Source organism: Rhinatrema bivittatum, chromosome 2 (genome assembly GCF_901001135.1).
Source record: "Rhinatrema bivittatum chromosome 2, aRhiBiv1.1, whole genome shotgun sequence".
Classification (NCBI taxonomy): domain Eukaryota; kingdom Metazoa; phylum Chordata; class Amphibia; order Gymnophiona; family Rhinatrematidae; genus Rhinatrema; species Rhinatrema bivittatum.
In genome coordinates, this window is record NC_042616.1 from 73601054 (window position 1) to 73626681 (window position 25628).

At 44.7% G+C, this 25628-nt stretch overlaps 1 protein-coding gene across 2 annotated transcripts in view; it reads right to left on the bottom strand.

Annotated features, from left to right (window-relative positions):
* The window catches only part of VIPR1 (vasoactive intestinal peptide receptor 1), a 510641-nt gene extending 485598 nt beyond the window's left edge, over positions 1 to 25043 (bottom strand). The window contains exon 1 of one of the 2 annotated variants that reach the window (XM_029588347.1): positions 14111 to 14176. In XM_029588347.1, the coding sequence (XP_029444207.1) occupies positions 14111 to 14167 (57 nt within the window). In that variant the 5' untranslated portion in view covers positions 14168 to 14176. Of the gene's footprint in view, positions 1 to 14110; positions 14177 to 24614 lie in introns of those variants that run through there. The other variant, XM_029588346.1, reaches the window with a different exon arrangement.
* Positions 25044 to 25628: the final 585 nt, after the last annotated feature.

A 25628-nucleotide genomic window follows, 5' to 3' on the forward strand; every position in this document is an offset into this window, starting at 1 on the left:
TTTGAGTCCTGCTGTTGCTCCTTGTGATCTTGGGCAAGTCACTTTACCCTCCATTGCCTCAGGTACAAAAACTTAGATTGTAAACCGGTGTGATATCTCAAGTGAGATTGAATGTCGGTATATAATAAATAAATATCTACTTCATTTAGATGCAGCTCCAGCACTGCTTCTCTACATCAATGGTGGGGGTGGAAGGTAAATAGAACCAAAAAGTTACTAATAAAGGCCAAGAGTATCAGATAAGTATGAGTAAAAAATAAGTGTGAAAGCTTGCTGGGCAGACTGGATGGGCCATTGTTTCTATATAAGCCATGTTACCTCACTTTCAGGAAAAAAAAAACTAAGCATGGCTGTTTGGCCACATCCTCTCTTAGAGCCCCTTCAGTGGAGACAGTCTTTCTGATCTGTCTATCTGAATGGTCAATAAGTGCTATACTCTAGCCTTTCAATGCTCTCTATTGTAAATTTGATTCAGTTGTGACAGTAAACGACCTTCGACCAAAACTTATTTTGTAATCCATCTTGAGGCCTCTCCTGGAAAAAAAAGGCAGAATATCAAATATCAATAAATACATTTACATATGCATAAGATTCCACCCCAACAACAAAAAAAATGTGCATAGAGCCAAGTGAACATCAATATAATATGCAAGTTTCATGACAATTCAACTCTTGGTACTATGCTATCCCATACACTGTTGCAGCAATTCAATTGACTGACTGTATTATAGATATGTAACCCTTTTCTTTGAAATGGAATATCTCTTCAAGGGTGCACACAAATAATTTATATTCCTGGGGCTAGCTTCATAGTTGTCTTCTTTCCCCTCCTTCTCCACAAGATGTGGGTCCTTTCTGTGGGGGAAGCTGCTGCTTATGGCCCAGGCAGTGAGGTGCTTCTGTAATCAGCGTGTGTCTGTTTACCTGAAGTGGTGCTGTAATGCTGCTTGCCTGGGACAAATGAGCAGAACACGAACTGAGGGTTCAAATAATAGTGTACTGTGTTTCTCAAAACTGAATCAATGTCCAAACTCATAAATAAACTGAAATTACAGCTGGATGGTTTCTTCTCTCTGTGTACATGGTGATGACTCAGGTTCCTGGGATGATTCCTTACGCTCCTGCACCGAGTGCGTGAGAGGCCCAGTCTCTGGGGAAATCCTATTCTCTGTGGGATCCCCTTAAGCATGTTACAGTCATTTTCTTCTACCCGGCCTGTGCCTGCGTCCCAGGGGGAGATCCAGTGCTAGGTTTCCAAACCTGCTGACCTTCTTTCTCTTTTCTCCTTGGGGACCTTTCAGAGGAGAAAGGTCTGTAGCTGACAAAGATCAAGCTACACAAGCTTAATCTCCTCTCACTAAAAACTTGTCCAAAACCTCCTTCTCTGATCTAGAAGTGATTAACAGATCTTCAGAATCTTGCCTCCGGATCCAGAGGATAGCCATCTCCAAGAGGGACATCTAGTACCCGATCAGGGGGTTGCCACTGGTAGAAAATCTAGATGGAAAACAATTGCTTCTGTTTTTGTAGTGGGGAGGGTAAATAACCTATACTGGGATTCTATTTTTAGGTGTTTATAAGTTATAAATGTAGGTGTTTATTTGATGGTTACTTAGGGATTCCTTCAGGGCACAAAAAAACCCCAAAAACCCAGTGTTTATCATGTTTTCATGGCACATGTACTTTTTCAAGTTAAAATCAAATACACATAGAACCTCAGACTGAGGTCCTTTTTAGGAATCCATGGGCAAGCAACAAAACACCGAGGCTTCTGGTTATTTTCACTTCTGCCCACACAGTCCTCTAGTCCCCAAATTCTTCAGCATTCCCTGTAGAAGGGGCAGGGGGGAGAAGGCCCTGGGCTTTCTTTCACAGACCCCCCTCAGAAGTCCAAGCCTCCTTCCAAACCTTGGGTGGGTAATTGAATCTCCCAGAGGGAGAGGTTCAAAACAGTACAAGAATGATCAACCAAATCCAACATAGAAGGAAGGCAGGGTGAAGAACTCCCTTCATGAAATCCAAACTGGAAAATGTTCCTCAAAACAGAATCAGAAAAACTAAAAATAAACGCTCCTGCTCCCTCCAAAACCAAACTGAAAATCTACACAATCACTAGGGATCCCTCTGCCTACACTGATGGAATTGTCTTCTTAGTAGAGACCCAATAGGACTCTACACGCATTTTTCCATAACACAAATGTTCTGCCATATACACTGATAAAACACCCTCATTGAAAAAAAAAAGTATAAACACCACAAACACACCAATTCCTCTAATGTACTCTCTCCATTTCCCTTGCCTGCCTTGAAATGTCCACATTGTTTTTATTGTTTTTTTCCCTGCTAACAAGCCTTCAGCTGCGATCGGCGCCCAGACCCGTCGGGGTAAGGCCTTTTTTGTTCCCTTCCCCCCGGCGAGCCTGATCTGCGATCGCACAGACAGCATCACAGCACAACAGCTAAGTCCCTCCCTCCAGACTTACCATCCAATCGGGGAGACGAGAGGGATTTTAAATTTCACCTCTCTCCGGCGCCGCTGACAATAACAACCTGAGGCCGCCGCTGCTGCTGACGCTACCGCTACTGCTTCTGCTGCCGCTGCAAGAGGAAGGCCTGCGCGATCGGCGCCCAGACCCGTCGGGGTAAGGCCTTTTTGTTCCCTTCCCCCCGGCGAGCCTGATCTGCGATCGCACAGACAGCATCACAGCACAACAGCTAAGTCCCTCCCTCCAGACTTACCATCCAATCGGGGAGACGAGAGGGATTTTAAATTTCACCTCTCTCCGGCGCCGCTGACAATAACAACCTGAGGCCGCCGCTGCTGCTGACGCTACCGCTACCGCTTCTGCTGCCGCTGCAAGAGGAAGGCCTGCGCGATCGGCGCCCAGACCCGTCGGGGTAAGGCCTTTTTGTTCCCTTCCCCCCGGCGAGCCTGATCTGCGATCGCACAGACAGCATCACAGCACAACAGCTAAGTCCCTCCCTCCAGACTTACCATCCAATCGGGGAGACGAGAGGGATTTTAAATTTCACATCTCTCCTTTGGCGCGCGACAAAGGGGCTTGCCCCTTTGTGCGCCCCTTCGTGCAGCCCCTGAGATCATACTCTTTTTCATTATCTGCTTAATTCTCCTTTCATACCTTGATTAGAATTCAGCATATCATCTTTAAATCTATAAATTACATTGGCAACAAGATTCAAGTCAGCTGATTCGTGTAAGGGAGACGAGAATAGATCCCAAGCTTTATTCATCAACAGGAAAACAAATTGAAATTGTAATCCAAAATCTCCACAAACCCTGGAACCTCAACAGATAGTGTTCCCTGATCCTAAAGCCAGCTTCGGGTCAATAATAAGCCAGTTTACTGGCCCTTGAATCTTCATCTTCTTTGGAGCACTCGAGTAAGCCTCTAATATTCTCTCTATACCACACAAACAGATCAACATGCTTCTTGGTTTCCCTATCCCTATACATCACCATGTTTGCCATGGCGAATACTCCATACCAATCATCAAGAATCAACGTAAACATCAAACTAAGCCTCTCCCACAACACTACAACCGTCATCAAAGGCTAATTCCAATAATGATTTCACCAATCACACAATTCCTCGGCCTTTCTCTGTTATCTCTTACTCTATTCAATGCTCAATCACTTTAAAAAAGAACTCATATCTTAAACGACTACCTTACTGAAGTAAACCCAGATATCTGTGCAATCACAGAAACGTGGTTTAAACCTTCAGATTTAGCTCTGTTAAATCAACTACCAACTCAGCTTTATGATTTTTTCTCCATACCTAGAACCAAAAGAAAGGGAGGAGGTCTGCTTCTCGCAGCCAAGAAAGGTCTAAGAATATCTTTACAACATTCATATACCACATCAAAATTAGAGCTCTCTTTCTTTAAATCTGATCATTTACAAATTGGCCTAATCTACGCTCCACCAGGATCTTTAGATTCTGACCCTTCACCAGTCATTGAACTCTCTGCCAAATACTTCAACCCAGACAAACCTGCCATCTTACTGGGTGATTTCAATTTACATGTCGATGCTTCACCACAATCCCCAAATTGTGTTACCCTACTCTCGGCTCTCAACTACATGGGCTTCACACAAATTATAAAAGCCCCTACCCACAAAGCAGGTCACACTTTAGACCTTATTTTCATTAATCAGTGCATCTCAAACACAAATACAATCACATGTTCACCTGTCCCTTGGTCGGACCATCAAATCATCAACACGACCTTCAAGCTTTCACAACATCCTCCACTTTCGTTCCCAAAAAACACTATTCAATTCAGGAAACCTTGTTCTACAGACCTTCTCATCAATCAGTTCACTAATGAATTATTACATCTCGATCTCTCCAACGCATCTACAGCCACCACCTCATGGTGCAACATCACCAAAAAGATCGCAGACATTACCTGCCCTTCCATCACAAAAGTAGTACAACCTTCGCCAGACAACAGGAAACCCTGGTTCACCCCAGAACTGAAGCTGCTTAAACAAGAGCTAAGAAATAAAGAACACACTTGGAGGAGAAACCCATCCCCCACAACATTAGCTATTTATAAAACCTGCCTCAATGCTTATAGGATCACCATACTGAGAACAAAGAGAGATTTTTTCTCAAAAAAAATACATCATTTCATATTTGATTCAAAAGCACTTTTCTCCTACGTTTCAGCTCTCACTAAACCATCACCTCCTACCATTCCTGATGATCAAGCACACAACAAAGCATCAGAACTAGCAGAATACTTTAAGGATAAAATTGACAAACTGACTATCTCTTTCTCATCATCTTTTTCATATCCCCCTTTCCCTCACATTACCTCACCTCAACTAAATACAACGCTGGAAACTTTCGAGACCACTTCAGCACTTGAGATAGAAAACATACTTAAAAAAATGAAACCGTCATCTCATCCCTTAGACACAATTCCTACTAACCTTCTCATCGCAATAAGAAACTCCATATCAAAACCAATTGCAGACATCATTAACTGCTCTCTCTCCCAGGGTCTAGTTCCTGACCAACTTAAATTAGCCATTCTCAAACCTCTACTTAAAAAACCTAACCTTCCAACCACAGATCCAGCTAACTTCCGCCCAATAGCTAATCTGCCATTGATCGCCAAAATTATGGAAAAGATAGTCAATAAACAACTATCTGAATATTTGGAAGAAAACAACATTCTTGTATCTTCCCAGTATGGCTTTCGGAAATCGTTAAGCACTGAATCTCTCCTTATCTCTCTTACCGATTCTATTCTATGTAATATGGACAAAAAACAACCACATCTTTTGATACTACTAGATCTCTCTGCAGCCTTTGACACTGTCAACCATTCATCTCTATTAAAATGTCTGGCAGATATAGGCATTAAAGGAACAGTCTTCAGCTGGTTCAAATCCTTCCTAGCAAATAGACAATTCAAAGTAAAGATTAACAACAAAGAATCACAACCGATCCCTTCCAACCGGGGGGTCCCTCAGGGTTCCTCCCTTTCCCCTACCCTCTTCAACATTTACCTCTTACCTCTATGTCATCTACTTACTAAACTAAACCTAACTCACTATCTCTACGCGGATGACATCCAGATACTCATCCCAATCTCAGAATCCTTACAAAAAACCTTGGCTCACTGGAACAATTGTTTGCAACAGATCAATCATCTTCTCTCCAGCCTTTGCCTCATTCTTAACAACAACAAAACTGAGATCCTAATCATCAATCAAGACATCAACATCAAACTTCTAAACCCAGCTGACCTACTCAACTCATCCACTCCCATATTAAATCACTCACCACATGTTCGAGATCTAGGTATCATGCTAGACAATCAGCTCAATTTTAAAAAATTCATAAGCACAACCACCAAAGACTGTTTTTATAAGTTACAAGTCTTAAAAAAATTGAAGCCTCTTCTTTATTTCAACGATTTTCGGATGGTCCTACAAGCCATTATTCTATCAAAAGTCGACTATTGCAATTCGCTTCTCTTTGGCCTTCCATATTCATCCATCAAACCCCTCCAAATGCTACAGAACTCTGCAGCCAGAATCCTTACCAATACGAATAAAAGAGATCACATCACCCCCATTCTCAAGCTCCTCCACTGGCTGCCTATAAAGCAAAGGATCCTATATAAAGTACTCACCGTAATTCATAAATCCATTCACAATATCTCTCCTCTTCAATTATGTAACCAACTACGCCCTCACTCCTCCTCTAGACCCATCAGAGGAGCATATAAAGGCACACTCTATGTACCTTCAACAAAATCCTCGCATCATAAACGTGCCATATCTACAGCAGGCCCCATTCAATGGAATGCGCTCCCACCAGACATTCGGCTTGAGTTCTGCCACTCTTCATTCAAAAAAAAACTTAAAACCTGGCTCTTTAGCCAAGCTTTTCCAGGACCATGATCATCATTTTTTCCCCTCCAACCAGCAAGAACATATCTTCTTCACAAACCCCCATTTTCCATACCACTACCTACTTCGGTATCTAATCTCTTGCTGCAGGACACTTGAGACGTTCTCACTTATACGTTATAATTTTTATGCTCAATAAGACCTGTCAACTTAATTGTTTAAGTCTTTTTTTTTTTTTCTTCTTTATCTTTTGGTCATCAATGTTACAACGTTATCATTAAATTTTGAACTTATGTACACTGTTCCAAGTTTCATAACCTTGTTCTATGTAATGCCTTTTGGCAATTTTCATGTTCTGTTTCAATGTAAACCGATGTGATCTTTATTTCATATAGGAACACCGGTATATAAAAATCTAAAAATAAATAAATAAATAAATGTTTTGAGCAACTGATGGACCTCCATTCTCCTGCTTCTCTCACAGGATCTGTTGCACAACTGTCCCCAATGGCAAGCACCGGATCTGGTGGTAAGAGAAAAGAATAAGCAAAGACAAGGAATTTCAGGGTGGTAGGGGCAGGCTGATTGGGGAAAAAGAGTGTTGGGTCTGGAGTTGTTGGGGGGGATGTGGTAGGGGGAGAGCTGGTGGCTGCAGGAATGCGAGTATTATTTTGTATCAGTTAAAACCTTAAACAGAAGCCCTAAATTACACATCCTCATAAATCATTAGTGTTATGATTCTTCTCCCTGGGCCCTGACACCTTTCAACATTTGACTAGACGTTTATGTCTGCTATTATATTTCTACTATTTCCCAACCAGTGTGCTATGGCACATTGATATGGCTTCAGACCTGATTCGGTGTGCACACAAAAAATAGCTAGTATAATTATTTTAAAACATGTGCATTATTTTACTATAATAGAGTGTGTATATTCAATGATTACACCAAGTTGTTCTGTTCCCCCCTCCCACACAGGGTCTTGATCGACAATTTGTGGTATTAATATAACAAACTGTGTTATATGAGAAATTCACATTGGAACAGGTACCTACACTAATGGTCTTTTCATTCAATTGTATTCACGTCCCCTGACCTATTAAACACATACATATTTTCCATCTACTCACTTGCAAGCATTGATGTTTATATTGCTTGCATGATATTTAAGAGATATTATTTTTTAATTTACTTTTATGTATATCATTAATATTTATAGTCAATTCATTGTTTTTACACTGTTTTATAATTTCATTATGATTTCTTATGTCCTTTGACATTTTATATGTATTTACACTTATTTATGTTTGTCTAAATTTTATATATGTGTGTTTTTTTCAAGTTATTGTCATTTTATTATTGTATTATTTATTACTTTTTAAGTAGCCCCTGAGGCAGCTCTGTTATGAGTGAAACTCGGCCAGAGTCGGGCATTTTCCAATAAAGAATCCCTTACCACACAGATCTTTCCTTTTGTCCTGCTTTTCTGCTTTTATATTTCTACTATTTCCCAACCAGTGTGCTGGTGTGATATGTCTTCAGACCTGATTCGGTGTGCCATGGAAAAGTCAACACTCTGACTGATGCTCAGACCCAGAAGCACCTCAGAACTCTGTTCTCAGCACCTTACAACAAGAAGAAACACCAGCGATGGCTCTTAAACACGTCGAAACTCCTTTCTAAGAACATGTGTAATTATCCGTGCCTCTTCCACGCAGAACATGGATAGCTGCCCCCCCCTGTGCACATTTTACAAGGTAGTATCTCATCTTCCCTGTTGGTAGTCTTCTCTTTTGTCCTTCCACCCTCTGTACTATCCCCAGACTAAGAGAGATAGGGGGAATGTACAGCAAGCATCATCTGTGACTCATTCTAAGGTCTTGGAGCAGCAGGAGTGGAGGAGCTCTGGTAACTAACCACAAAAGTGGCAGCAATGGTAACTAACTGAGCCAGCTGCCTACATCCCATCGACTTCTTTTTACCGCACTTGTACATAGAGGGAGATGATCCATTTTGACGAGTTCATGCATGTCTCCATCCCACTCTCTGCCTTTGTTTTAAAATTTGGAAGAGAGAGAGAGAGAGACTGGTGGGGCTTTCGGTACTTCCCTAGCTCTTACTGGTCCGCACTGCCTGCTGGTCTGCCACACATTTTTCTTAATATAGGGGTGCCGGGGCTTACAAAGTTTGGGAAACATCTTTAATACGCAGGATGATTAGTGGATTCTCTGCACATTGTGACAACTTTTATACTGAATTCAAGGATTATCCAAAGATGGTCTCAGAAGCACATAAGCATCATCGTAATCTCTGGCAAATTCTTATGTTGGTCCAATTCAAGGTATCACAACCTTCAAAGGAGTCAGTTTCCTCCAAGACTAATGTGGCAGCTGAACGCTGCACTGCAAGATGAACATCCAGCTTTTTTTTTGTGCCATGTATCTCTGCACAGCCCCACAGTAATAGAGATATCTGTTTAAGGTAACTGTATTACATTTGGTTAGGCGTCATCATGAATAATAATAATAATGCTTTGTATTCATATTGAGCCTCTCATTCAAACAGGCTGCCAACATGCTTCACAATTATTATATTTTAATACCATTCATGGAGCAGCAAAGTAACAATTAGCTGCCCTAGCCCCACAGCAGCTTCCAAAGGATAAGGGGAAGAAAGAATAATAACTGCAATGTAATCCCACATTTCTGAGGAACAACATTTTTTGTTCCCCGCTCCCAATAGTTTCTTCTTGCACTTTTTTTGTTTCCAGTAACAACTCTTTAATTTTACCTACAGTACTTGGGAGACGGCATATCTATTTAAATAAAAATGTTATTTTTAGGGTTACTGTCCTGAAGTCTTAATTCAGTGGTACAGTCTCTTTTCTAAAGGCTTTCGCTCAACTGACTATCTCTTCCATTATTAAAAGAGTCAGCAGGAGAAGTGGTGCTCAGAGAATTAATGAAGCAAAAGACAATGAGGGAATCTTCTCTGTTTCCTGCCCGTGAGAACAGAATCCAATTGCTCCTGTCTGACTTCCAGCTTCAGAATGTAATTTGATGCTTTAGAGCACAGATGGCCAACTCTGGCACTTGAGAGCCACAAACAGGCCAGGTTTTCCGGATATCCACAATGCATATTCAAGAAATTCATCTGCATATGCATTGTGAATATCCCGAAAACTTGGCCTGCTTGTGGCTGGCGAGGCCTGGAGTTGGCCACTCCTGCTTTAGAAGGTCTTTTTTCAGAAAGTATTGGTAGCCAGTCCTTTCTATTGAATGTGGGTTGTCATGCATGAGAAAGAAAGAGAAAAACTTGGAAGATGAGAACAACTCTCATTAAGAGTGCATTCATTTTCAGCAGGTCTTCTTACAAGTACTGTCTCTAGTAGACCAGTAGATGTAAATGTAAAGGGGCAGTAATCCTATTGGAAGGGCATGTTTCTCAGCCACATCTGCTCCATGCAGCAAGAGACAGGTCTAAAAACAGAACCTAAATCACCTGCCACTGGACCATCAGGTTGGCCTCTAATAGAGATATATTTATGTATTTATTTCCTCTAGATCATGCTACAATTAGATGTGTAGAAAGTCAATAAAAGTAGGGGAAAAAAAAGAGTTCTGTGGAAGCCAGGTGAAAGGTAAACTATCTTTTTTTGCTTAAGTGACATAGAAAATACATTAGCCTTACCACTTCTTTTGTCTTTTTATTGTTCTTCTTAAATGTCTTTTTGAAATGTATTTCTGTTTAAAGATGTTTAAAGACATTATAAAATACAAGTATTTTTCTGTGCAATTAAATTACTTTTAACTTTTAAAAACTATCGCATATATATTCATTTTTTCTGTTGTTTGCCTCAACTAAGCTCTGAACACACCCAAAATTTACCATGACAAAATGAATCCATAAGTATTACTCAAGAGTGGTGAAATGATTTTGCCAATTAATAATGAAGAAGTCATCCATAACAAATGAAATAAATACATATAATTACTTGCTTTGTTTTCCTTCCATTGCAAAATGTTTCAGATAAAACATTTACCAGTGGATTTGGAATGGATAGAGAATTGGATTAAGTGGGTGTAAGATATAGGAGATTTGTATGTGTTGCCAAATGAGTCTGATCTCTGGAGGCTAGAGTAGCAGACCTGAAAGAGCTGAGGCACACAGAGACGTGCATTGATGAGACCTTCAGGGACATCGTAGCCAAGTCCCAAATCCAATCTGGCATCCCCAGTGATGCCTTGGATCAGAAATATCTCCCGGTTGGAGAACATCACCTTGGTGTAGCAGGAAGTGATCCTGTAGCAAGGACCTGTTCTCCAGGTGATGTGTTGTTCTCTCGCACTAAGGACAAGTCTCCCAGGGCTACTGCCCAGGAGGGAAGGGTTAGGTTGGCCATCATAGTTGGTGATTCAATTATTAGAAATGTAGATAGCTGGGTGGATGATGGACATGAGGACCGCCTGGTAACTTGCCTGCCTGGTGTGAAGGTAGCGAACCTCACATGTCACCTAGATAGGATTCTAGACAGTGCTGGGGAGGAGCTGGCTATTGTGGTAGATGTGGGCACCGACGACATAGAAAAATGAGGGAGAGAGATTCTGGAAGCCAAATTTAGGATTTTAGGTAGAAAGCTGAAATCCAGAAGCTCCAGGGTGGCTTTCTCTGAAATGCTCCCTGTTCTAAATGCAGGTCCCCAGAGGCAGGCATAGCTTCAGAATATCAATATGTGGATGAGACAATGGTGCAGGGAAGAGGGATTCAGTTTAGTAAGGAACTGGGGAACATTTTAGGGAAGGGGGAGACTTTTCTAAAAAGATAGGCTCCACCTTAACCAGAGTGGAACCAGGCTGCTGGCACTAACTTTTAAAAAGGAGATAGAGCAGCTTTTAAATTAGAACAAGAGGGAAAGCCAACAGTCACTCAGCAGTGCATGGTTCAGAGAAATGTATCTTTGAAGGATACTAATGGAACAGGAGAGTTAGGACATCCCAACAGAGAGGTTCATATAAAAGCAAATGTAGTCCATGTGCCTATATGTAAAAAGTTACCTGAGCTAAAGAATTCCAAATTATCCCTATCAACTGAAAAGCAGGTTGTTAATACAAACAAAAAACACACTTTGAAAGGTCTGTACGCCAATGCCAGAAGTCTAAGAAGTAAGATAGGAGAGTTAGAGTGTAAAGCAGTAAATGATGAGAGAGATATAATTGGCATCTCAGAGACCTGGTGGAAGGAGGATAACCAATCAAGGTACAAATTATATCGCAATGATAGAGAGGATCAACTTGTTGGGGATGTGGCACTTTATGCCCAGGAGGGTATACAATCAAACAGGACAAAGGTCATACAAGAGACTAAATCCTCAGTAGAATTTATATAGGTAGAATTCCCATGTGACTTGGGTAAGAGTATAGTGATAGGAGTATATTGCTGTCCACTTGGCCAAAATGGTTAGATAGATGATGAAATGCTAAGAGAAATCAGGGAAGCAGAGCAGGTACAATGGGAGATTTCAATTACCCAGCTTAATCAAAAAGAGTCAGTGGTGACCACACAATGTATACTCATCAAAAAATTAGTGGAGACCAAAATAATTTTTTTTTGTAGCCTAAAAGGTGTCAGCAAGCCTGACGTTGTGAAACTTCAAAAGTGACCAACCGGATTACACATCATCCACCTTAAAAATTTTTTATTATTTAATGAAAAATATATTTTTTAATTTTCTCAATTTTGTAAAAAGTCCTCAAGTTTATACAACAAATTTTAGCGAGAGACTCTTCAGCGTTCATTTCCAACAAGCCCAACACGGCCCGTGTTTCGCTATATAGCTTCTTCAGGGGCATGCAATAATATCAATAATAGCGAGTCACATCACTTATATCATGTTGAAATGGACACAGCGTCTCATTGTCTCTTCCTGGCGAATTATTTTGGTCTCCCGGTGAAGAGACATTAAGATGCTGTGTGATCTGTGTGATCTGGATCAGCAAGGGAATTTTCTCACTGAACTAAAATAAGCAAAATTTCTTTCTGTACTGTATGCATAGATAGACCACAAAAATGTAGGTATTAGGGGCATACCACTGTCTGGATTACTAGGGTTGTGGAAACCAATCAGTTTCAGTTCATTTCATTTTATTTGGGGGGCGGGGTTCTTGGAGGTTTGTCGGGGTTTTTTTTTTTTTTAATGTTTCCATTTTACACACACATTTTCAAAATTGTGCATGTAAAATGGGAACAGTGAAAAGAATCAATTTCATGAGCACTATTTTTTTTCATTTTTAAACCCAAGCCAGTCTGTTTCATTGTGTTTTTCATGTTGTTTTTAAACTGGCGCACTTTTCTGAATGTATTATACTGAGCGTAATACATACAGAGTACTAATGCTGTAGGTTTGCAGCCACAGAAATGTCTAATTTACAGTAGTTTGAGGACACTGAACTTTCTATACTATTCCATTGTGAACACTTGTGGTCAGTTACAGATTCAAAGACGAGAACTCTAGAAAAGCCTTTTTAAAAAAACCCAAAGGTTTTGTTTATCATTGTTTAAAGTAAAAGTCTATGATTACTGCAGCTCCCTGAAAACAAAAAAAACCAAAAAAATCAATTTTTGCATTAGCATAACAACATCCGAAACAAGGAAAGGAAACTAGCGGTTTTACTGTTGGCAGTTTCACGTGTAATGTTCTCAGAGGACTATTTCAGTGCCAGAGCAATTCTAAATAATGAACAGTGCATTCCATGTTAAAGATAACGCTTTGGATCTCAACATCGATATCATCATATTTTAGTTTCCAAGTCCCTGTCTCGTGTTGTGTGTGTAATTACTTGCACGGTATAGGTGTGTAATGATAATCAATCGTTTCACACTTTAACATTTTTCTTCCCCCACACGTTTTTTTATGACTGATAAGTTTTGATAGCTCTGTTGCCATCAGCTAGCTGTAAAGAGAAACGGTTGTCAACTGGCTTTAAGGAAAACAAATCAGACTTCCTTCCATTCATCTAAAAGAGCACACAACAAGTCAGAACAGATTATTCCCCTATCAGCCCACCTGGCACACACAGCATTAATGAGGAAAAAGGGGGAGAAAAGGTAAAACTTAAACACCATTTTAAGGGCAAGATTCGCCAACAGACATAGAATAGGAGGAGGGAGGCGGACATAGTAGATTGTCCTCAAATTGTAATCTAAAGCCTGAGAGGTAAACTTTCAGACAATAGAGACTTAACAGTTGGACTAGCTGCAAATACATCTATGCTAACATCTACTTAATTATTTTCCCCCATGTTCAATACTGGTTGGGAGCGTTTTAGAGAAGGATGGGGGAAATCTGAAATAACGTGACGCCCAGAGTCTGTTGCTCTCACTCATTGCAATAAGTTAATCAAGTTTTGCAAGGAGACGAAACAAGTTCCAAGATAGGTGCAGCACAGGTTGGTAGGCAAAGTGCAGTTTTGAAACTTTCTCTGGATCGGCAGGGCCGGTGCAATGCATTTCACAGGATCACCCACCACTGACAGCTGATGACAGAAAATGCACCACCATCGCTCCCCTCTGAATTAAATCTCTATGGTTTATACATTTATATATAATAGATGAATGATTTCTTCCTACCCGGTCACGGGTGAGAGAAGCAAGGACAGAGTTTTCTGTTGTGCAATACACATATAAACACGAGATGTTTTTGTGCAGCAAGGTACTTACCGTGCAGACCGAGCAGCCCAATGTCCAAAAGAAGATGCACCTTTTTGTAAACTCCATGATACTGCGTTAGCAGTGGAGCAGACAAAGTTTCTGATCTTGCAGCAGGACGATTTAGGTTGAAAAGTAACTTTATTTTAGCAGAGGTGCTTCCCAGCAGAAGCCCAGGCGCTGGGAACTTGCTGCAAAAGCCTGGCAAAGTCTCCACCACCTGTAAATCTCACAGCAAAGGGAAGTCCTCTGCACGCGCCCTTTCCGACACTTTTTAAATTTTTATTTTTTTTTTGGTCAAGGAAAGTAATAATGAAAGAGGGTTTAAAAAAATAAATAAAGGACCAGATCCAGGAAAGGGGAAAGCGAGCAGCCGAAGCACGGAAGTCCAAGCACTGTAAAGAACCCGCTCTCTCGCCCTCCGTGCTGCGCTTCTCTCGCGCCAGCCTGTAAGTCAGCGCCACTTTCATTGAAGGAAATCTGAGGGGGAGGGACGGCTCGCTTGACTGACACGCCAAAGGCTCCGCCCACCAGCCCCGGCAATATTCCCCGAGAGAAAGAGAGCCATATAAGCAGTGGGAAGTCCGGGAAGAAGCACTGGCAGCTGTAGCCGGGGGAGACGTCGGGAGAGGGACCTGAGTAGTCTTTCATATTACGAGGTCCTAACTACTGTTGCAATACTAGGCTCCTTCTCTTCGGGGGAGAAACGCTAATGCCTTCTTTTTGTCCCGCTGTCAGGGTTCCTTCCTCAGCCACCTAAGGAGGAGAGGAGCAAAGGAGGCTTCAGAGCTTCTCCCAGCAAAGGGGGGGGGAGTCCTGCAGACAGCGGCTGCCTCACCTAACTGGGGGACGGATCCCGGACGGAAGACATTTCTGTTAGGCTGTTCCTGCAATAACAAAGGCGGCGGGGTAAAACGCCTTTCTCCCACCCTTCCAAGGCAGAAGGCACAGGGCTTGTGTTTTTTGATATAGAGTGAGGATGATGATTGTGGCAGGATCAGCGCGGTTAGCAAGCATAACTATAACATCATTTAACTATACACAACTGCATAACAGATCGTAACAAAATTAGTGACTAGCGATGGCTCCCCCACGCTTCTAAAAGTCGAAGGTATGAAAATCAGCTGAGGTGGGTGCACACCCCTTGGCCGTATAAGCCGTTGAGATGTCCTTTGACCCCTGGCCGTTAAAGCCATAGCGTCCGTCGACCCGACCGTGGAAGTCGGGAACTTTGGTCTAATCGCCTCGCCTCAGCATCTCTTGCTTCTTCCCTCTCGGCCGTTGAAGCGTCGAGGGACTGCGCCGGCTCTGCTAGGCCGCTTGCCCAGTCCGAACCGCCTGTTGGATTCTCCTAAATGCGGGGGGGGGGGGGGGGGGGGCGGTTGTTGCTTGTGCCAGTCACCATGCCACTACGCAACGCCAAGGGCTGCGACAGGGCCAGAAGATCTGGCCCTCTACACTGTTTCTATCTGTCCTAATAAAAATGGGAGGGTGGGAGGGGATGAAGCTGCTCTGCTCAGGACGAAAAGGAGGGGCTGCCCATGCTGGCTCTCCCTTTTCTACTCACCTTCCCCTCCGCCCCTCCCTGCCTCCCTCCCCCCCCCCCCCCCTGCCTCCCACTTCCCACACACGGCACATTTGCATGACTTCATTCGAAAAGCAGATTTTATTGGTTGGATAAAATTGGCCGCAGCCCATAAGCATTGAATAAACAGCAATTAGCAAGCATAACTATAACATCATTGTAACTATACACAACTGCATAACAGATCGTAACAAAATTAGTGACTAGCGATGGCTCCCCCACGCTTCTAAAAGTCGAAGGTATGAAAATCAGCTGAGGCGGGTGCACACCCCTTGGCCGTATAAGCCGTGGAGCTGTCCTTTGACCCCTGGCCATTGAAGCCATAGGGGTAGATTTACAAAAAATGCGCGTTCGCGTACTTTTGTTGGCGCACCATTCGCAAACAAAAGTACGCTGGATTTTAGTAGATACGCGCGTAGCTGCTCGTATCTGCTAAAATCCAGGATCGGCGCGCGCAAGGCTGCCGATTTTGTGCAGCCAGCACGCGCCAAGCCGCGCAGCCTGCCTCCGTTCCCTCCGAGGCCGCTCCGAAATCGGAGCGGCCTCGGAGGGAACTCGCTTTCGCCCTCCCCTCACCTTCCCCTCCCTTCCTCTATCTAACCCACCCCCCCAGCCCTATCTAAACCCCCCCCTACCTTTGTCCGGGGATTTACGCCTCCCGGAGGGAGAAGTAAATCCCCGCGCGCCAGCGGGCCGCTAGCACGCCGAGACGCAACCTGGGGGCAGTTCCGGAGGGCGCGGCCACGCCCCCGGACCGCCCCGGGCCGAAACCACGCCCCCGGGCCCGCCCCGAAATGCCGCGTCCCGCCCCCAAAACGCCGTGCCGATCGGCCCCGCCCCCGACACGCCCCCTTGAAAAACCCCGGGACTTACGCGAGTCCCGGGGCTCTGCGCGCGCCGGCAGGCCTATGGAAAATAGGCGCGCCAGCGCGCAAGGCCCTGCTCGCGTAAATCCGCCCAGATTTACGCGAGCAGGGCTCTTAAAATCCGCCCCATTGCGTCCGTCGACCTGACCGTGTAAGTCGGGAACATTTGTTCTAATCGCCTCACCTCAACATCTCTTGCTTCTTCCCTCTCGGCCGTTGAAGCGTCGAGGGACTGCACCTGCTCTGCTAGGCCGCTTGCCCAGTCGGAACCGCCTGTTGGATTCTCCTAAATGCGGGGGGGGGGGGGGGGGGGGGGTTGTTGCTTGTGCCAGTCACCATGCCAAGGTTCCCCAGAAGCGGAACTGCTTACCGGGGACCCCCCACCTAACCGGGCTGCAGCCATCAGGTGTACGACCGCTTGAAGACGATCTTGTAAGTCGGAGTTAAAAATTTCCCAACCAATGTCCGATAGATGTACACCGTCGTGCCGAAACATCCCTGGGCTCTCGTCAATCAATTCATGTGTTACAGACAAACCATCAATGGTACTCATGAATTTAACCATCCATCTGTTGATCTTTCTCCTGACATTTTCCACCGCTGCATGAGATCTGCAAGGGGTGATGCAGGACCATACAATCAACGACTGCGGGAACATGTTATGCAATATTAGGATGTCTTTCTGCATTTTTTGTGAGGGCTACGCTCTTGGTCCGGGGCATATCATTACCGCCCAGGTGTATGACGAGGGCCGTAGGCGTAACGGGATTGCTATTGCGAAGTTCCAAAACAGTCGGTAATAGCTGGTCCCATAACATCCCTGGGATCCCTCTCCAATTCAATGCCATTCGCCATCCCTAGATGCTCCCCCATCAGGCGCTGCTGGGCCCGCTTATGCGCCCAACGCACATAAGCGGGCCCAGCTTATGTGCGTTGGGCGCATAAGCGGGCCCAGCCTGATGATCCATGTGAATGACAGCATCCGACAATGCTCTGTGCATAAGAAGCAAGAGAAGAAAGGGTGTGAAGCGCTGGATGTCCAATAATCATGGCTACCCCTTAACCGCAAAGTAACCCGGCGGCCTCACATATGATCTAAACCTCCTTGACCCCCATCTGCCAATGGCCTTGACTTCACTGTCTTGCAAACCCAGGCCGGCTGCTGCTGTCGCCGCTCCTATGCGGAAGGAGTGCGACGAGTAGCCCACTGTGCTCATACCCAGCGATGTTAACGCCAAATGCAATACCCGAGCAAACTGGTATCTAGTCAGAGGTAACCCAGACAAATGCACCAACAGAGGGCCTCCGCATGTTGTACGCCGCATCTGCAAGTATGATCTCGTGCAGCGAACAGGGCAAGTGGGCTCCCCATGCCATTCGTGGAGGGTGATATACGCTCCTGCTCCCAGCTGGTCTGTTTGGACCTAGGGATGCGCAGGGTCAATTTTTTCCCTTCCAGCCTTGTATCCTCCCATTGCAGGCATGCTGTCGAAGGCCCGTGCTTAGCCTGAGCTGCCAGCTCGCTAACTCTCAGGGCTGCATAAAGAGCCAGGGAGAATGCACATTTGAATAAAAGTGATTCGGCTTCGTTGCTACAAACGTCTGCCAGGCATTCGAGTATGTTCTTGAGGATCTGGATGGTAATGGGTTTCCTGCCATCCCTTCCCGGGGGGTTCTCCCTGGCCCAACCCAACATAACTCTTTTAACAGGAAACAATGCGGAGCAACTGGGGAACCCCTGAAGCCTAGAGAAAAAGGAAATTCCAGCTAGGTGATTTGCTACCGCTGCCCTGGACTTTCCTTGTCTCCTGCAATGCATTACAAATGTCAGCAACATGGAAACAGGCAATGGCCACTCTACTTCTTCAAGGGAATCCTTCCCCATGAATCTCAGTATCTCCTGAAGCGCCAGAAAGTAGCTCTTCCGAGTGTTCACGGACAATGATCCCTGGATCATGTTCCAAAGTTCGGGAGGCAAGTAGCCACACCGCCTCGGGTATGGGAGTCAGGGAACAGTCTGCCATCGGCGCTAGTCTGTGAAATGTTGTGAACTGTAAGCAGGAGAGAGAGTCAGCAATGTTATTGAATCTACCTGGGATGTGGACTGCTCTAAATATGATATTGAAACGCAAGCACGTGAGCACCAAATGCCGGATGAGGGCATTTGATTCAAAAGGGCGTGCAGACAGTGCATTAATGACTTGCACCGCAGCCATGTTGTCGGATCTGAAAATGATGTGAGATCCTACAAGGGACTCCCCCCAGATAACAAGGGCAACCACAATCGGGAATAATTCAAGGAAGGTTAGATCTTTGGTGACTTTGTGCTGGCGCCACGATTGCGGCCACCGTGTGGCGCACCAAGCTCCCTGGAAATAAATCCCGAATCCAACGCCTCCTGCCGCATCTGTGAATAATAGGGATGTGAATTGTTTTTTGATGATTTAAAATATCGTCCGATATTTTTTTAAATCATCAAAAATCGTTAAAGAGTGCGATAAATCAGGGGAATTTCTATTGTATCATGAAAAATCGTTAATCGGGTTTGTGTCCACTAACGGGAGTTATTGGGGGGGGGGAGGCGGGAAAACCGGCACACCAAAACAAACCCTAAACCCACCCCGACCCTTTAAAACTAATCCCTTACCTTCCCCCACCCTCCCAAATCCCCCCAAAACGTTTTAAAATCACCTGGTGGTCCAGTGGAAGCCCCGAGACCGATCGCCCGCTCTTGGGCCGTTGGCTGCCACTAATAAAAATGGCACCAATGGCCCGATAAAAAAAAACCCACCCCGACCCTTTAAAACTGACCCCTTAGCCTCCCCCACCCTCCCGACCCCCCCTAAAACATTTTAAAATTACTTGGTAGTCCAGTTGGGGCGCTGGGAGCGATCTCCCGCTCTCTGGCAGTCGGCTGCCACTAATAAAAATGGCGCCGATGGCCCGAGAGCAGGAGATTGCTCCCTACGCCCCCACTGGACCACCAGGTAATTTTAAAATGTTTTTTGGGGGGTTGGGAGGGTGGGGGAGGCTAAGGGGTCAGTTTTAAAGGGTCAGGGTGGGTTTTTTGTTTATCGGATCGGGCGCAGCCGATAAACAAAAAACCAATCGGGCCGGACGATAAAAATTATAAGATTTGAATCGGAACCGGAACCGAACCGATTCCGGTTCCGATCCACATCTCTAGTGAATGATTCTAGCTCACTGTTCTGCCTCGGGGGGTCCTGCCAAAAGGCTACGCCATTAAAATCTGTTAGAAAGGTCTCCCACACCAGCAGGCCACTCTTGATTGCCCTGGAAACCCTTATACGGTGGTGTTTTTTTTTAAACCCCCGCTGTAGCAAGTGATAACCTGCGTAAAAAGGCCCTGCCCATAGGAATCACTCTTGAAGCAAAGGTAAGCAATCCGATCAATGACTGGAACTGCCTCAAGGTGGCTTTCCTAAGGCAGCGCATCTCCGAGATTGCCTCCCTGAGTTTAAACATTTTTTCAGTAGGTAACCTAGACTGCTGGGCCTGAGCATCCAGTTCGATCCCGAGGAAGGTAATTGTGGTAGCTGGACCTTCTGTTTTTCCTTGTGCTAAGGAGACGCCGAAACGCCTGGCCACCTCTTGAGCGATGGCCAGTAGGTTATGGCAGTCTGCGCTGTCCCTCCCTACCAATAGGAAATCATCAAGGTAGTGTACTATTTGCTTTCTCTCCGCCTGCTGTTCGATTACCCAATGCAAGAAGGAACTAAATAATTCGAACAATGCACAGGAAATTGAACAGCCCATTGGAATGCAGCGGTCAAAATAATACTGCCCCTTGAACTGAAAACCCAGCAGGTGGAAGGAGTCTGGGTGCACCGGCAGAAGGCGGAATGCTGACTCTATGTCTACCTTAGCCATGTGTATGCAGGGCCCTGCATCTTTGATCAGCTGGATTGCAGAGTCGAAGGAGAAGTATGACACCGCACACAAATGGGGGTCGATTTGGTCGTTAACCGAGTTACCCGGCGGGAAAGACAGGTTGTGTATGAGCTGGAAATGGCCTGGCTCTTTCATGGGAACCATACCCAGAGGGGATATTACTAGATTTGGAAAAGGTGGATAAGGGAACGGGCCCGCTATCCTACCTAGAGCTAATTCCACTTGAACTTTTTTATCTGCCTTCTCCTCATTCAGCGTGCTCCTTAATCTCCATCAGCAACAGGTCTAAGTCACTTATAGCTGGAGCTGCAGGAATGGGTGCTGCTGCTGTTGCCTTGGGAGGAGTTGCAGCGGAATGTGATGATGATGCTGCCGAATTGGATGTTGATGCTGCAGAATGGGCTGGTGGATTGGAGGTACCCACTTGCTTTTGACGTTTGCCCTTCCTTACGATCTTCCTGCTTGGCCTTGAATTTTTGGGCCGGTTTGTAACTTCAATCAGCCTCACTGCTGAACCGTCTGCCTCGAGGGGGGACTGTTGGTGCGTCGCGGATCCAGCTGCGGTCGATGACCACTGACTTGCCATCGCCATTCTGTACTGGTAAATACTGTATCACAAAGTCACAATTAATCGATCAGCAGACTTTAATAACTTTTACTTATCTAATTTTTTTTTTTTGGTACACCACCGGGCTCTCGCTTAGGATTATCTCGACATCGCATGTGCCGGTGTCAAAATATGATTGTGACGATCCTAAATATGGCTGCTGCCATGTGCTCACCCCTAAAATGGCTGCAGCCATGTGCTAACCCCCAAAATGGCTGCAGCCATGTGCCGACCCCCAAAATGGCCGCAGCCATGTGCCGACCCCTGCCATGTTCTGACCCTTAAGATGGTCGCTGCCCCCTGCCCTTACAATAAACAGGTCCACAATACCATGCTAAGATGTACGCTGGACCCTGTACCACGCATAATTCAGGATAGATGGCTTAATGGGACCACTGGCCCTTTAAACACAACTAATAAGAACAGGATTTATCACACTGCAGGGTCTATATAACAATAGAAAAGACAGCACACCAAATTTTAATATATATATAATTTATTTATTTTTCAGACCTTTAATAAGGCATCGAAAAGGCCGCTGGCCCCTTGGACATAAAAGGATGCCGGACCGCTGTCCCATAAACATAGCATAGCATAAATTTTAACACGGGGGACTCTGGCTACTTTATATCTAGTCAGATGAAAAACATGTAAAAGAAATAACCTCTGCGATAGTGCACCAGTTGTTGAGAGAGAGCCAGGGATAAAGCAATACATAGAAAGTGTCTCTGCTTCCTAGCCATTTTAAAGTAAAGCAAGCCTACAAGACCATGCTCTAACCACTGAGCTACCAAGCCTGCTACTGCCAGCCATGTGCTCTAACCACCTATGCGTTCACCATGTGCAGACCCCCTTAATGGCGTTTCATTAAATAAGGCAACAAGTAAATGATGACCAGCTCTGCACTCCATGCCCTTTCAATAAATACAGCAACAAGTAAGGCAGAGCGAGCCATGTGCTCAAGGCCAGCCATGAGTTCATAAAATATATATATATAATAACAGGTAAAGTGTGGCCATTTATTTATTTATTTAGCATTTTTATATACCGACATCCGTTTGCACATCGTATCGGTTTATAAATAACTTGAAACTCGGACAGGGAATCTGTCAGTTAGGCATAGCCTTTACATGGAACCAAGATAAAATACGTGATATATGATAGCATTTAAGAAATTAGCTGGACAAATAGGTTAAGTGAAAGATAAATTTATAACTAATATTCTATGTACAATATATACAGCGGGGATAAGAACGACAAGGTGATTTTCAAAACGGGGAAGAGGAGGGAGGGGTGGGGGTTTAAGTGGAAGATAGGGGGAAGGTTAATAATATGCTGAGGGGAATTGGATGTGTTATTGGAAGAAGTGGGAGAAGATTACATTAAAGTTATAAAAGAGTACAGAGGGAAGTGTGTAAGCTTGGACATCTAAAGTGTCGATGAAGATTCGGGGAAAAGTAATCGTGGGGAGAGGGTAAAAGCATAATGTGGAAAACTAAAGCATATTATTCACATTGGAGAGTGGTATTAGAGGGGAAGGCCTGTAGAAATAGCCACATGTGCTACATGGTGTTTCACTAAATACATAACAGTTAAAATATATAGCCAGCCATGTGCACAAAGGTGTTTCCTTAAATAAAATAACATTCAAGGCAGAGGCAGCCATGCATTCAAAACCTTTTCATTAAATAAAGTACCGGTAATGCAGAGCCAGCTCAATGCAGGGAGGGGGGGGTGAGCCCACCTTCCCGGCCTTAGCAGAACAGAAATAACCATTAATATTCTCAACATTTTGCCTATAAGCCACAAAATGTTTTGTACTTTACCCAACAATGTAATCAAAGAAATCGTTCCTGCTCCTTTAACTGATCTGCTCCTTTCACAGCACAGCCGTGCTGGGCGAGGCAAAGTGAAAACAAAAGCAAAACTGTTACAGCACAGCCGTGCTGAGAGATCAGCCCCCCCCCCCCCCAGGCCGGGCTCAGCAGCGCTGGAGCACGAGGAACCGGGAAGCAAAACTGATATAGCACAGCCCTGCAAAGAGGTAAAGTTGCTTGATCCTGGAGGTGATCTGAAGAAGCTGATGAAGCTGCTCTGCTCAGGACGAAAAGGAGGGGCTGCCCTTGCTGGCTCTCCCTTTTCTACTCACCTTCCCCTCTGCCCCCCGCCTAGCCCTGTCTACCTTGCCTTACCGGCCCCATTGTGCCCTGCTCCCTAAGGGAGTCGCAGGGCTCTGTAGTTTGAGGACACTGAACTTTCTATACTATTCCACTGTGAACACTTGTGGTCAGTTACAGATTAAAAGACGAGAACTCTAGAAAAGCCTTTTTAAAAAAACCCAAAGGTTTTGTTTTATCATTGTTTAAAGTAAAAGTCTATGATTACTGCAGCTCCCTAAAAACAAAAACAAAAAATCAATTTTTGGATTAGCATAACAACATCCGAAACAAGGAAAGGAAACTAGCGGTTTCACTGTTGGCAGTTTCACGTGTAATGTTCTCAGAGGACTATTTCGGTGCCAGAGCAATTCTAAATAATGAACAGTGCATTCCATGTTAAAGATAACGCTTTGGATCTCAACATCGATATCATCATATTTTAGTTTCCAAGTCCCTGTCTCGGGTTGTGTGTGTAATTACTTGCACGGTATAGGTGTGTAACGATAATCAGCAAGTCGCCTTCTGTTTACATGTCGTTTCACACTTTAACGTTTTTGCTTCCCCCACACGTTTCTTTATGACTGATAAGTTTTGATAGCTCTGTTGCCATCAGCAAAGAGAAACGGTTGTCAACTGGCTTTAAGGAAAACAAATCAGACTTCCTTCCATTCATCTAAAAGAGCACACAAGAAGTCAGAACAGATAACTCCCCTATCAGCCCACCTGGCACACACAGCATTAATGAGGAAAAAGGGGGAGAATAGGTAATACATAAACACCATTTTAAGAGCAAGATTCACCAACAGACATAGGAGGGGGGAGGCGGACATAGTAGATTGTCCTCAAATTGCAATCTAAAGCCTGAGAGGTAAACTTGCCAGATACCCGCGGTTCAGACAATAGAGACTTAACAGCTAGACTCGCTGCAAATACATCTATGCTAACATCTACTTAATTATTTTCCCCCATGTTCAATACTGGTTGGGACCGTTTTAGAGAAGGAAGGGAGAAATCTGAAATAACGTGATGCACAGAGTCTGTCGCTCTCACTCATTGCAATAAGTTAATCAAGTTTTGCAAGGAGACGAAACAAGTTCCAAGATAGGTGCAGCACAGGTTGGTAGGCAAAGTGCAGTTTTGAAACTTTCTCTGGATCGGCAGGGCCGGTGCAATGCATTTCACAGGATCACCCACCACTGACAGCTGATGACAGAAAATGCACCACCATCGCTCCCCTCTGAATTAAATCTCTATGGTTTATACATTTATATATAATAGACGAATGATTTCTTCCTACCCGGTCTCGGGAGAGAGAAGCAAGGACAGAGTTTTCTGTTGTGCAATACACATATAAACACGAGATGTTTTTGTGCAGCAAGGTACTTACCGTGCAGACCGAGCAGCCCAATGTCCAAAAGAAGATGCACTTTTTTGTAAACTCCATGATACTGCGTTAGCAGACAGTGGAGCAGACAAAGTTTCTGATCTTGCAGCAGGACGATTTAGGTTGAAAAGTAACTTTATTTTTGCAGAGGTGCTTCCCAGCAGAAGCCCAGGCACTGGGAACTTGCTGCAAAAGCCTGGCAAAGTCTCCACCACCTGTAAATCTCACAGCAAAGGAAAGTCCTCTGCACGCGCACTTTCCGACACTTTATAAATTTTTTTTTTTTTTTTTGGTCACAGAATTAATGAAAGAGGGTTAAAAAAAATAAATAAATAAAGGACCAGATCCAGGAAAGGGGAAAGCGAGCAGCCGAAGCATGGAAGTCCAAGCGCTGTAAAGAACCCGCTCTCTCGCCCTCCGTGCTGCGCTTCTCTCGCGCCAGCCTGTAAGTCAGTGACACTTTCATTGAAGGAAATCTGAGGGGGAGGGACGGCTCGCTTGACTGACACGCCAAAGGCTCCGCCCACCAGCCCCGGCAATATTCCCGGAGAGAAAGAGAGCCATATAAGCAGTGGGAAGTCCGGGAAGAAGCACTGGCAGCTGTAGCCGGGGGAGACGTCGGGAGAGGGACCTGAGTAGTCTTTCATATTACGAGGTCCTAACTACTGTTGCAACACTAGGCTCCTTCTCTTCGGGGGAGAAACGCTAATGCCTTCTTTTTGTCCCGCTGTCAGGGTTCCTTCCTCAGCCACCTAAGGAGGAGAGGAGCAAAGGAGGCTTCAGAGCTTCTCCCAGCAAAGGGGGTGGGGGGAGGGGGAGTCCTGCAGACGGCGGCTGCCTCATCTAACCAGAGCTAACTGGGGGACGGATCCGCTAACTGGGGGACGGATCCCGGAGGAAAGACTTTTCTGTTAGGCTGTTCCTGCAATAACAAAGGTGGTGGGGTGAAGCGCCTTTCTCCCACCCTTCCAAGGCAGCAGGCATAGGGTTTGTGGGTTGTTTTTTTTTTTGTATATA